The 13,098-nt window shown below is 35.0% G+C and overlaps 1 protein-coding gene across 1 annotated transcript in view; it reads right to left on the bottom strand.

Annotated features, from left to right (window-relative positions):
* LOC137390558 (uncharacterized) overlaps nt 1-13,098 on the bottom strand; it is a 34,355-nt gene that overhangs the window by 16,977 nt on the left and 4,280 nt on the right. The window contains exons 7-21 of the mRNA XM_068076887.1: nt 12,757-12,981; nt 12,149-12,335; nt 11,368-11,484; nt 10,026-10,225; nt 9,018-9,131; nt 8,176-8,316; nt 7,003-7,092; nt 6,117-6,278; nt 4,690-4,809; nt 3,061-3,199; nt 2,365-2,549; nt 1,880-1,984; nt 1,306-1,464; nt 1,055-1,202; nt 420-613 (exon numbers count right to left, since the gene is read on the bottom strand). Of these exons, the coding sequence (XP_067932988.1) occupies nt 420-613; nt 1,055-1,202; nt 1,306-1,464; nt 1,880-1,984; nt 2,365-2,549; nt 3,061-3,199; nt 4,690-4,809; nt 6,117-6,278; nt 7,003-7,092; nt 8,176-8,316; nt 9,018-9,131; nt 10,026-10,225; nt 11,368-11,484; nt 12,149-12,335; nt 12,757-12,981 (2,286 nt within the window). The remainder of the gene's footprint in view (nt 1-419; nt 614-1,054; nt 1,203-1,305; nt 1,465-1,879; nt 1,985-2,364; nt 2,550-3,060; nt 3,200-4,689; nt 4,810-6,116; nt 6,279-7,002; nt 7,093-8,175; nt 8,317-9,017; nt 9,132-10,025; nt 10,226-11,367; nt 11,485-12,148; nt 12,336-12,756; nt 12,982-13,098) is intronic.

The following is a 13,098-nucleotide window of genomic DNA, read 5'->3' as shown; positions in this document are numbered from 1 at the left end:
CGCTATAAAGAAATGGCAGGAAACCAAAGGACCTGTTTAGAAAGCAACAACACCGCATCAGTGAAGGCTAAAAAGTATTTAACTTTATAGATATGGTTAGAACTAACTTTCTTTTAAATATTTGTGTCATGAGAATGTTGAAAAACTGTAAACCGCTGTAGACCCAACCTAAAGTTTTTCAATTTCATGTATACCGAATATTAGACTCAATTCTCCACAATACCGGAGATTAATTTATGTTATAATAAACGAGTAAACTGTTTAGAATTACTTTATATTATAAAATAAACAAATATTTAACTCTGAAACCATTAACACTTTTGGGTGCGTGACTCATAGACTGGCTGACTCATTCCCAGGCTAGACCAGCCTAAAAACTAGAAATGTACTAGCGGCTGAACTGAGCTGAGGAGACTCACAAGAGTTGGAGGCACGTTTGCTGCAGTTACATAATGGCTCTGTGGGTTGGGGTCTCTGCTCACCGCTCCATTTGCCATGTTCATCATTGATGTGAAAGAGTAGTTTTGGCCCAATGTTGCCTTTGTGTTCAGCATAACAATTGCTTCATAAGACAGGTACGAGTCTCTTACGTCCCCCACATAGTAACCATAGCCTGTGCAACAAGAAAGATATCTGTGGGCCACAGTCAATGTTGCTAGGACGGTGTATGTAGCAATATGTATAGCGATATGTGTATTTGAACAAGAATATACATGTTATGACAGGAAGGATATGACTACGCTGTGTAAAAGTGAGGGCAACTATTTCTCACAAGGCTCTATGTTAAAGGAGTTGTCAACCCGTGGCAAACAACTAATATTATTGATATTATTTCCTGCTATTAAAACTTGATAAAATCCTATTTGATGCTAATAAAGAGTTTGTCTATATAAATAGAATAAAAGAAACTCCATAATGCTCCAAAACTAGACTAATTACTACTTTTTTATATTTTTGTTAATTGTATCTTTATACTCTATTTATATCATTTAACTATTAACACAGGTAATATAAAGATAAAATTTATTTTCTACAAAAACATAAAGTTGCATACCAAAGCTAGAAACGGTAGAAATGGAGCTGTAAGCAAGGTCTATGTTTTTAGAAGTAGAGTTGGTGGCGTTCAAAAAATCTCCCTCGTAGGACATCGGTAGAAAGGGTACTAAGGCTTTTCCATGTGAGACAAAGGTCAGGCGACAAATCTGTAAAATTTACTGAGGTGTAATAAGTTTAAGAGAAACTTAATTTTATTTACAGTGCAAATAGAAAGAGCAAAGATGCACAATCACAGGTGAAATAGGAAACCTGAAGTTCGGGGGCTTCGGTCTGTATCTGTGCAAACACATCTGAGACAGTTCGATACGGAAATCCGAAGGTGACATTAAAGACAGCTGGAGCTCCTAATGCTATTTCTTCTGATGATCCTAAGTTACGTTCAAAGGACATGGTGGGTTGCCACACGTACTGAAATACAAAGTTTTGCCGTGTATCAGACATATATGTGATATGTATAGTGTGATATAACATGTTATTGTATCTGACATATATGTGATATGTATAGTGTGTTATAACATGTTATTGTATCAGACACATATGTGATATGTATAGTGTGTTATAACAAGTTATTGTATCAGACACATGTGTGATATGTATAGTGTGTTATAACAAGTTATTGTATCAGACACATGTGTGATATGTATAGTATGATATAGCATGTTATTGTATCAGACACATATGTGATATATTATATAGTACAACATATTATCGTCTACACAATGAATACAATGGCACAAGCTGTTCAGTTGAATATATTTAAAAAAAATTTTTCAATTCAAATTTTGTGGAAGAATGAAACGAACGGATAAAGATTTTGACTCACATTGCCGTTGGCATCTGGGGTCTCATAGTAGTTGGGCACTGTTTCTTTATAGACAACTCCCTGTCTAACGGCATAAATGTAACTATCCGCAAAACTCACGGTAGCCTACAAGACAATCATAGAGTTACTCTTTTGAGGTAAATACAATCAATAGAGAACAAACAAGACTAGAGGAGGGAGACAACTGTGAAGCATCATTCATCACACTAATTTTATCCCTAAAGGAGAATATATATGTGATTTAAGATTAGAATATATATTTCAACATCAAACAATAGCTCATTCATATTAGTAAAACAATCAACATCTACCCATATTTGCACTTTTCCCATAAACAAACATCTGTGACAAGACGCATAGCAGCAGACATTTTTAGGTTTGACATTTGTTTGAATGCCTAAACTCGAATGATATAAAACAATACTGGTGAATACGTAATTAAAATGTTTAAAAATTAAATCAATTTAAATTGCTTAAAACCTTACCTCAGTAAAGTAGATTTGATCCTCAATGAGAGCTAGGTCTGGTTCACTCCTCGCCACCACCATAGTTCTTATCCTGATGGTGCTATCTTCGTATGCGTAGCGTGAGAAACTTTCATCTCTCAAGCTAGTTATTCTCCCAATATTTAGGACACCCGCGGTAAAGATCTTGTCACCCTTAGAATCATCTAGAACAGTAAGAAGTTAACCTTTCTCTATGCTGACAGCGTAAAACTTACTAAAGAAGCTAAATATGTAAAAATACTAATGACTTTCTCATGCAATTCAACACATTTAATGTTGTGCTGGAAAAACTTATGCAACCTCCTAAATCAGGGGTGTGCAACAGGCGGCCCGCGAGCCACAATCCGGCCCACAGGCTAAGATATTAGTAACAAAAACTTATGTAACCTCCTAAATAAAGGTTGTATGTACTTTAAAATTCTTTTATAAGATAAAAAATGTTTTTTAACTTCTGGCCTAATTATTCTTTCAATAATAAACACTTTTTAGCAAAGTGAAACAAATTTCTGAACCATTGTTTTTATAGGCGATGAGTTGAAATTATGGATAGTTGCAGAAGCAGAACGACAATAATTATGAGATTGCTAGCTGAACTCTGCGTAAACACTACATGTAGGTGTCACTTAGGCCATCTTTCTCTTGGTTCGTAATATATTGACACGCATGTGTACATACCTTCATCATATATGTAGGTGAGATTGACAGGTTCAACATTTTCGAGGTAAAGAGCGCTACCCACGTGTATCATTTCCATACTGACAATTCTCAGTTGGCTCTGGCTGGTGCTGGTGAAATTCAGTGTTGATATTTCCATCTGCAGAATGTAGGTTCTTGTTAAAGAGCAGTTACAGCGCAGGAAACAGGTACCCTAACCTACGTAACTCAAAATGGATGATATTTTAACATCAGTAAAAACAAACTTTAATTATGGGACCTTCAAGTAAACTGTATAAATATGCTGCTATGGTCATTGCTAACATATAAATGTAAATAAGAATATGGAGCAAAAGTATAGAAAACTTGAACACGTTCATTAGATGCCAGGGAACGTCTCTCATTAGCTTCTGACAAAGGCTTTTAGCAGTTTGTGATACAAAGTAACATCAACATTAATGCAAACTTGCATGTATATATACAAGGAAACAACTTTGTATATATACGTGTATCTATGTGTATATATACGTGTATCTATGTGTATATATACGTGTATCTATGTGTATATATACGTGTATCTATGTGTATATATACGTGTATCTATGTGTATATATACGTGTATCTATGTGTATATATACGTGTATCTATGTGTGTATATATACGTGTATCTATGTGTATATATACGTGTATCTATGTGTATATATACGTGTATCTATGTGTATATATATACGTGTATCTATGTGTATATATACGTGTATCTATGTGTATATATACGTGCATCTATGTGTATATATACGTGTATCTATGTGTATATATACGTGTATCTATGTGTATATATACGTGTATCTATGTGTATATATACGTGTATCTATGTGTATATATACGTGCATCTATGTGTATATATACGTGTATCTATGTGTATATATACGTGTATCTATGTGTATATATACGTGCATCTATGTGTATATATACGTGTATCTATGTGTATATATACGTGTATCTATGTGTATATATACGTGTATCTATGTGTATATATACGTGTATCTATGTGTATATATACGTGTATCTATGTGTATATATACGTGTATCTATGTGTATATATACGTGTATCTATGTGTATATATACGTGTATCTATGTGTATATGTATAATGAATACAAGCAAAATTTTGTCACTTGTCATCCAAAAGGTGCGGTTGCAAAAACAGATTTATCGTGACTATTACTTTAAAAATGATAAGGTAAACTTACATAAAAGGTAAGAGAAAACATTTAGCTGTTCATAAACTGTATATGAACCAATGAGACATTTACATAATTTTAAACTACCGTATATGTAATAATCTAAAATCCAGACTGAGAGGTGTGGTCAAGATGTTCCATATTTGACCTTAACATGAACCCGCTGCCTAAAGACTACAATTAGTACTATTCCACAATTCTACTAGCAACTAATTCTATATTCACACAAATCGGTCTCAGTATGACAGATCTGCTTTTCTTTAGGCAATGACACATTTTTTCATAGATTGTACAAACGGCACTGCAATGCGTGCTAGTCATAGTACTATAAGTGATGCCATATTCCACCGTGTCTCCGAATATCAAATACTTGCGGTGCAAACATTCTTACAGAATGAGTGTAGACTTACGATGAAGTTTGTGTAGTCTACAGCTGCTGGAACAATTATGTCAAGGTCATACACCGCAGCGGAGTCCGGATAAATGACAGCGTCAGCTCCCATCACATTGGTAAAAGTAAACTCTGGCACCTGAGTGGCAGCAAAGTGTCTTTAGCAGCTTTTGGCAAAATATTTTACGGCTAAGCATAGAGCCTACATGTCTAGAATTCAAGGGTTCTACGTGCATGTAGCATCGAGGCTGCTATGACTGACCCTCTCCTATACTCTTACAATAACTGAAGGCATGCGCTGCATAAATAGTGAGAGAATATAGCCTGCGGCACTAGATAGTTATTGTAGCACCTCTCATATGGATAACTACTATGCCACTCTGTAACTAACCTCATATACATAGCCTGTGGCACTAGATCGCTACAGCCTGTGGAACTCAATAGTAAATGCAGTACCTTTGTCATAGGAAACTGCTATATCACCAGGTTTTTAAATGCATGGAATATTTTCACTGACAAATTCATGCTGTAACGTTTGCCACATTTAGTGGAAGAGTAAGTCATTTAGTGGAAGACTAAGTCATTTAGTGGAAGAGTAAGTCATTTAGGGGAAGAGTAAGTCATTTAGGGGAAGAGTAAGTCATTTAGGGGAAGAGTAAGTCATTTAGTGGAAGACTAAGTCATTTAGTGGAAGAGTAAGTCATTTAGTGGAAGACTAAGTCATTTTAATGAATTCTTCTGTTACTTCAGTGTTCAGTTATAGCAAATATTTACTAGTTACCAATAATGTTGGCAGCGTTTATTAACTTTTTGAAGATGCTGAAAATTGTGAAAGCATAGGAAGCCTTAGTATATTTACAACTGTTCTCACACATCCTACCAGTGTATGCATACAAGCTGTAGATGATACCAAAGGGTTAAAGGTTATTGGTTATAACTCAGTTTGAAAACAACTAAAGCTTTCAATATCCACAAAGGTATCAGTATTTCAATTTCAACTTTTATGTTTTACGAAGAAGATACCATAATCTTGGCGCCTACTGATAAAGTACCAATTTACAAACAGAAAAGCGTAGCAGAGAAGAAGGATGTTGAGAGCACAGGCTATTACAAACATGGCAAGTGAAGCTTGTTGAGAAAGACTCGACTAGACCAATTAATGTTTCTCAAAGAAAATTCTATTTCTATCGAGGCAGTAAAAACTCATTACAAAGGTCTCACATCTTTTCATCGTATGCTGTTTTTAAGGCTATTTTACATCATCATGCTTATTCTATTAACTTAGCCTTGTTTCACATTTTTTGCCTCCAAATTATTTTTTAAGACCAGACTTGAAAGAGGGCCAGAAGATATGGAACAAGAGATCTGGTATTGGATTCAGATCGGTCATTTAACCATGGCTTTAGGTGATCAAGAGTTTGAGACACTCTGTAGCTTCCTTCTCACCTGGTCTCCGCTGTACTCGACATTCTCTGCAGTGTGTTTGATGCTGGTCCTGCCTACCCAATAGTAGTCCTCCGCGTGCTTCATACCAACACTGATGTACATCGGATCATCCGGCGTGTAATATGTCTCACAGTCTGGCATCACCATGATAGTTAGCTCAAACTAAAAAGAGATGCCATAGGCAGAGGTCTTAGTTGAATTGATAGTAGCTCAAGACATGTTATTTGTAGTTGTCTTCTCAATTCATACTTGCAAAATTTAGAGAGTAAATCGATAACTAAATGTGAAACAAATGGCTAAACAGAAATTTCTTCAGTGAAACTCAGTAACAAAAACACATGTGTTACAATTCTAATTCTTTGTCACTTTATTGATTAAATAATTATAATGGTTTAAAATTAAAATATAAATAAAAATACACAAATATTATTTGTACATTAAAAGTAGGATATGAAGTTAAAATCTTAAAAGCTGCTATGTGTCAGTGTCATGAAGGGCAAAAGTCTACCCTGCATGATATCATTCAATATTTCATATACTTTTGGAACGTTTTGCAACCCTTGTTGATTTGGTAGTTTTAAGTCCACATGCAGCCCTTAATAAGAGCTCAGCACCAAAAATAACTGCAATGAACTTGATAAATTTTTAAGTGTGTTAAAAACTAATAGTTATTTATTTACTGATAGAAACTTGGCTTCTTTCACTATAGAGTTTTCTTCTCTTGAACATTTTTGAAAATATTCCATAGATTTAACATAATCCATGTAACGGAATAAAAACTGCTTATATAAATTTTCATGAGTTTTTAGTGAATCAATATGATTCGCGTAGCACAGCACTGTCTAACACTAAGGTATATTACAGAGGAAATGTTATAAGCTCATACTTGTATAATGTCATCATCCGGCCCACTTCTTTGGCCGGTGTTGCTTATGATGCCCAAGTCCCAAGATATAAAGTCTGTAGAGGTTCCATCCTAAAAAAGTATTAACTTAGCACAGTGTGTTGAGCTACATGCTACTACTGTGCATATTATGAAAGTATTCAGATGAAGACTGCCTTTCTGCTAACCAGTTTTTGATATCAACGTGTCTTAAATAATAAGATTGTAATTATTTTTACAATCTTATTCTTTAAGATTCTTACAAACAAAATCTTATTACCCTTGTAATAAGATTTGGTTTGTTGTGTCAGGAAATGTTTAAAACTTTAGGAGCTCAATTTAAAAGTTTATCAAAACATGAAAATTCACTTGATTTGTCCTTGCAATGAGCAAGCACTCCTTTTGTTGAAGCTCTATTTGATTCAGAAAAAGATCTGCACCCGTAATATGATATATAATTATATATAATATTATAATATATAATATAAGCCTAAGGAAGGACAGCAGTTCAGAAAGTGTGATTGAGAAAGCTGTGATTAACTCAAGTGCCAATTGCTTATTTAACGTTGGATGCTTTTCTACCGAAATCAATGAATTCTTTAGCAACCTTTTTGTTTAGAAACCCTAACCTGTCATTTTCGAGTCAAATACTCCCAATGAAGTGAGAATTTGTAAAATGTACTGTTAGTGATCACACCATTGCAACTAAGGATTTTTAATAGTTAAGCATATCTCTATAGATATTCTAAACAGACTATGGATAGGATAAGCTTGAAGTAAAAAAAACAACTTAAATTTGGCTCCTTATTAAACTGCAACTGAGAGACGAGAGAAGAATACACAATTTATCATACACCGACTGGTTATGATGACTACACATAGGTGAAGGTAAGGCTTTGCTGGATTAGCAAGCTCAAGTCTTGATCTGATTAAAAACATGAGCTAGTCATACGACATCTCTATCTCAACATCGTGTAATGGCTGACAGTTTAAATATAAACAACCAATAACAAAGCAAAAACATAAAAAAGACACTAAGACAAAAGTTAAAGAGGTAAAAATATCTTCGCCGCATTTTGGCACCATGGAACAAAGTTGCTGACTAATCATATGATATGTTCTGAAGATCTTCAAAAAGGTAAAGTCTGAAAGAGAAAATCAAGTCATAATACTTACAACACTTTCCCTGGTCAAATTGGTGGCGTAGTCAGCCGCCCAAATGCCAATATGGGGCAAGTTGAACCCAATTCTGGAAATTCTCACTTGTTCAATGTTCATCATTGCTAAGCTGCTGTTCACAGGTACAGCGGCCTCCACCTATTACACAAATTTTGTGTTGTGTATTGTGTCTATAGTGCGCTAGACGCCAATCTAATTAATGTCTATGGCATGTTAGTGACCAAACTAACTTAATATGTCTATGGCATGTTAGTAACCAAACTGACTTATTATGTCTATGGCATATTAGTAACCAATCTGACTTACTATGTCTATGGCTATTAGTAACCAATCTGACTTACTATGTCTATGGCATGTTGGTAACCAAACTGACTTTCTATGTTTATGGCATATTAGTAACCAAACTGACTTACTATGGTATATTAGTAACCAAACTGACTTACTATGGCATATTAGTAACCAAACTGACTTACTATGGCATATTAGTAACCAAACTGACCTACTATGTCTATGGCATATTAGCAACCAAACTGACTTACTATGTCTATGGCATATTAGTAACCAAACTGACTTACTATGTCTATGGCATGTTAGTAACCAAACTGACTTACTATGTCTATGGCATATTAGTAACCAAACTGACTTACTATGGCATATTAGTAACCAAACTGACTTACTATGGCATATTAGTAACCAAACTGACTTACTATGTCAATGGCATATTAGTAACCAAACTGACCTACTATGTCTATGGCATATTAGTAACCAAATTGACTTACTATGTCTGTGGCATGTTAGTAACCAGAAAAATAGTAACAGGAAATTATAAGCCTACTAACCACATATTTAGCTGAGGTGTTCTGTGGGACGGACATATTGAGAAGAACCGCAAACCTTCCTCCGACAACAACTGTGTCTGTGGTAGGGCCCCAGTTAAACTCTGGAGAAGACGACTGTAAATAAAAGATAAGAGTGACCAACTATATTCGTGAGCAAGGACTGTCGTCTTCGGTCTAAGCATAAAGCATAAATGTTTTTATTTTTATCCTGTTTTACTTTGTTATAAGACTTGATTCTGTCTTACTCAACATTATACCATTATACTTTATTATTATACTCTATTTTTTGTTACAAGAAAAAAAACAGTTTAGTAACTTCCTATCATTGAATCTGTCTAAAGCTATAAATCTAATAACAAGAAAATAAACAATTTAGTAACTTCCTGTCATAGAATCTGTCTAAAGGTATAAATCTAATAACAAGAAAATAAACAATTTAGTAACTTCCTATCATAGAATCTGTCTAAATCTATAAATCTAATAACAAGAAAATAAACAATTTAATAACTTCCTATCATAGAATCTGTCTAAGGGTATAAATCTAATAACCCAAGATAAATTGATTGTCAAGTGTGATTATTATGTGGACTTGAGGCAGCTGCAATGTTACCACAGCATAACTTATTATTGTAGTATTGTAAGATCGTCAGCTTTAAACTCCACATGCTCCTTGCATAAAGGTGATTCACATGAAACTTTTTAATCAAGTACTTCATTGTGTAGAGCAACAGAAAATTTATGGTCCAGATACACCATTGGTGCAGAGGACAGTTCTCGAGGCTTTATTCTAATGTAACGACAATAATCAGCAGTATAAAACAATATGTATCGAACTTATGAATCTAATCGATAATTCTAGAGTAAAAATATACTACAGATTTGAATTGAACTAATATATCTTTGAATTACATGTATTGACTACTTTAAGTAAATCACTGCATTAGCAGAAATACTATAAGCGTATAATTCTCATGCAGAAAATACGATTATGAAAAATTATCAACTTACGAGTGCCTCCAGCTCTGCTTCAACTGCTTGAACCGTCTCCTGAGCTGACCACATGATCTCTACGCTGTCCTGGTCTTTTTTCCAAAGAGTGAAGCCGACAGTGTAAGGATGTGATGTGTTGTATTCATGCTCTAGCATCGTTATGGCTACTTGAAAAACGATGGTGTTATTCGCTGGATCATCGTCTCCTGCGTGGTAGCCTGAAATACAAGACAATACAGAAACATGAGCAGTCAGTGCTCGAGTACATTATATCATTTTCTTCTTTTAAACCACTAACAAAGTGGTGCTTTTACAGTATTTGTTCAATAAACTACACACAAACTGCAGCAGGGCAGTTGCATACAGGACTATAGTTTCACGCTAGCAAGTGGTCTTTAACTCATATCATCGCTGTTCGATCACCGCATCAGTTCAATATTAAACTGACAAACTCTTCAACACACAGCATTCCAACTGGCAGTCTGTTTGCTTTGTTATATTGTCTGCAATATAGCGGATGACATACTCAGTTCGCGATGTCAGCGAGATATTTAAAACGAGCTATGTGGATAGCTATGTGGATAGCTATGTGGATAGATGACAAGACTTATTTTAGGTTTTGATGAATAGTTAAGCTGACCCAGCTGTCATTTGGCTGGTGATAAATCAATAGTAGCGATCAATATAAGAGTTTGTGAGGTAATACTAACCGTTGAATATAAACAATGCGTTGCAGATTTCCTTTCACTTTCTAAGCAAACTACGTGTAAAAGTCGATAAAAACTTGTGCTACAGTTTTCAACAAATGCCTTGCATTGATCGCGCTGCCTGGTTCAAACCGAGTGCGTCCTGATACTGTATCCTGCGTCCTGATACTGTATGTTCATCGTTGTTCTTTTCTATCTTTTCATTGCTATTTTTATTCACATGTTTGCTGATCAACTCAGTTAGCGTGTGTATCTTCATTGCTATTCCCATGGCAACCACCTGGTTCAGCTATCTTAAGTTTCAAGTTATTCTATCATACGGAGTTATCTCACCTTACAAATTCTGTTCTTGCTGATAAGCATGTTGAACCAAAATAGTATAAGCTCATACAACTTTACTCATCATATTCTCCTAACTTTTATTAGCACTTCTCCATTACTATTTTTCGTTTGTATTTTTGTCTCATGGTTTAGTTTGTTCTAAACAGCATTGACCGGTGTAAATAGAGTTATACCTATCTATTCTGTCCACTTTTAACCTGCTATACATAATTACTTCATTCTCTAGCATATCCTATTAGTAGTTCAACTTCAAATTTTAGTATTTGTCATGAGAATATCTATATAACTCAACAGTAACAGTATTCTGTTACCTTTGTTGACAATTTTGCCGAGGTCGAGTCGTCCATAATCGCCATAGTTTTCAAATGTTGACCTTGTGAAGTTGCTGCCATCATCAAAGGCAATGGCGCTGTACGCATAGTTTTCTCCTACAAAATCAGCGGTCATTCTTATTATAATCATTCTTATTATCTTGTATGACACTAGAGTCACTATCAGTTGTTACTAGTAAACTGCCGTTATCGCACAGAACAAAAGCCGACAGCAAAAAGGGCAGACTTTTAAGGTCAAGGATTCAATCATCACTAGTTTGGCTGTTGACTTCTTCCTTGAGAGGCTGACCTTGAGGCCTAGTAGAGCATTACAATAAAAAAACCAAAGTGATTGCCACTGATTCCTTTTAACAAGCGGAATAGTCTGGTTATAAATTGTAGGATTACTGTATATTCCCGAGTCTCTTAGCTATAACAGTTTATTTCTTGGGTAGTTAATTGTAGTACCATTATTTGCTGTTCCCAAAGGGGCTTTTTATTTTACAAAAAGAACTATGAACCAAAACAGTTTTCATTTTAAAGTACTTGATGACACAGACTCAATCAATAGAACATTAATAAATTTATAGACCTCAGCCCTACTCAAAGCTTAGCATAAAATGCACAGCAAGCAAATAAAATTGTTGCTAACTGAAAGTACACAAACCAAAATTATTTAATGAGCGTGTTAAGTGCAAGTGCAAGATTATGGACATACATACATACAGACATACATGTATTTAGTCTGAGCCTTAAGGGCTCAACATAGAGGTCATCTTACCGATGCTGTCCGTTAGAACTGAGATTGAGTCAATTGTCATTACACCAGTTAAGTGGAGAGGCGCAAGAACATCTAGAGCTACTTCACTGTAGAGATCATAGATAGTAGCCTCTATGGTCCAGACACCGGAAGTACCCATCATCAGAGAATCTGGTCCAGTTACTGAGAAGACAGAATCTGCTGGAGTCTATTAAAAAACAAAGAAAAGCGGTTTTTAAGTTACTTAATTTAAATAAAACATGCATAGTGATATTTGTGAAAAAATAATATAAAGCAGATATGGGAGCTAATTTCATAAATAACTTTAAATATGATTTAAAATTTTTAACTGGACCAAGCTTTTAACTTGAAGCTTGTAAAGAAACCCGTATGGTCCAGAACTTGTCTAAAATCTTTTGCATCTCACATGACTCCCTTAGCATATATCTGTATTATTATTATTATTATCCCATTATTATATCATAATATAATAATGAGCAGCTATATCCGACTTGCTTATAGACTGTGTTATTAGACTGAATGACTCAGAGCTCAACCTCAATAATAGTTAGACTGAGAGTGTGGGTTAGACTGAGAGTATGAGTTAGACTGAGTGTGTGACAGCCTACCATTTCTGTATATTCCTCGTATACCAAGTCATCTTGCGCCACGGTCACAAATGACTCAGATTGGTACATGGCTCCAACGCTGACACGATAGCTGCCTGCTGCCTGAAGGCCGTCATGAGGTAGAGCTTGCACGGAAAAGAGTATCTCTATCTGACTTTCTATGTCCACCCCTGGCTCATACGCTCGGTTCAATATGGTGCCCATGTCTATAGTAGCGTAGTCCCACTGTGGAAAGAATACATAACAGCTACAAATAGATCATGGAGAGATTGCTAAAAAAAATTCTTTTCAAAAGCAAATAAAGATTTTAATCGCAAACTTTTTCAAGATAATTTATCTGCC

The sequence above is a fragment of the Watersipora subatra genome, chromosome 3, assembly GCF_963576615.1.
Source record: "Watersipora subatra chromosome 3, tzWatSuba1.1, whole genome shotgun sequence".
NCBI lineage: Eukaryota > Metazoa > Bryozoa > Gymnolaemata > Cheilostomatida > Watersiporidae > Watersipora > Watersipora subatra.
This window is presented reverse-complemented; position numbering and strand designations above follow the sequence as displayed.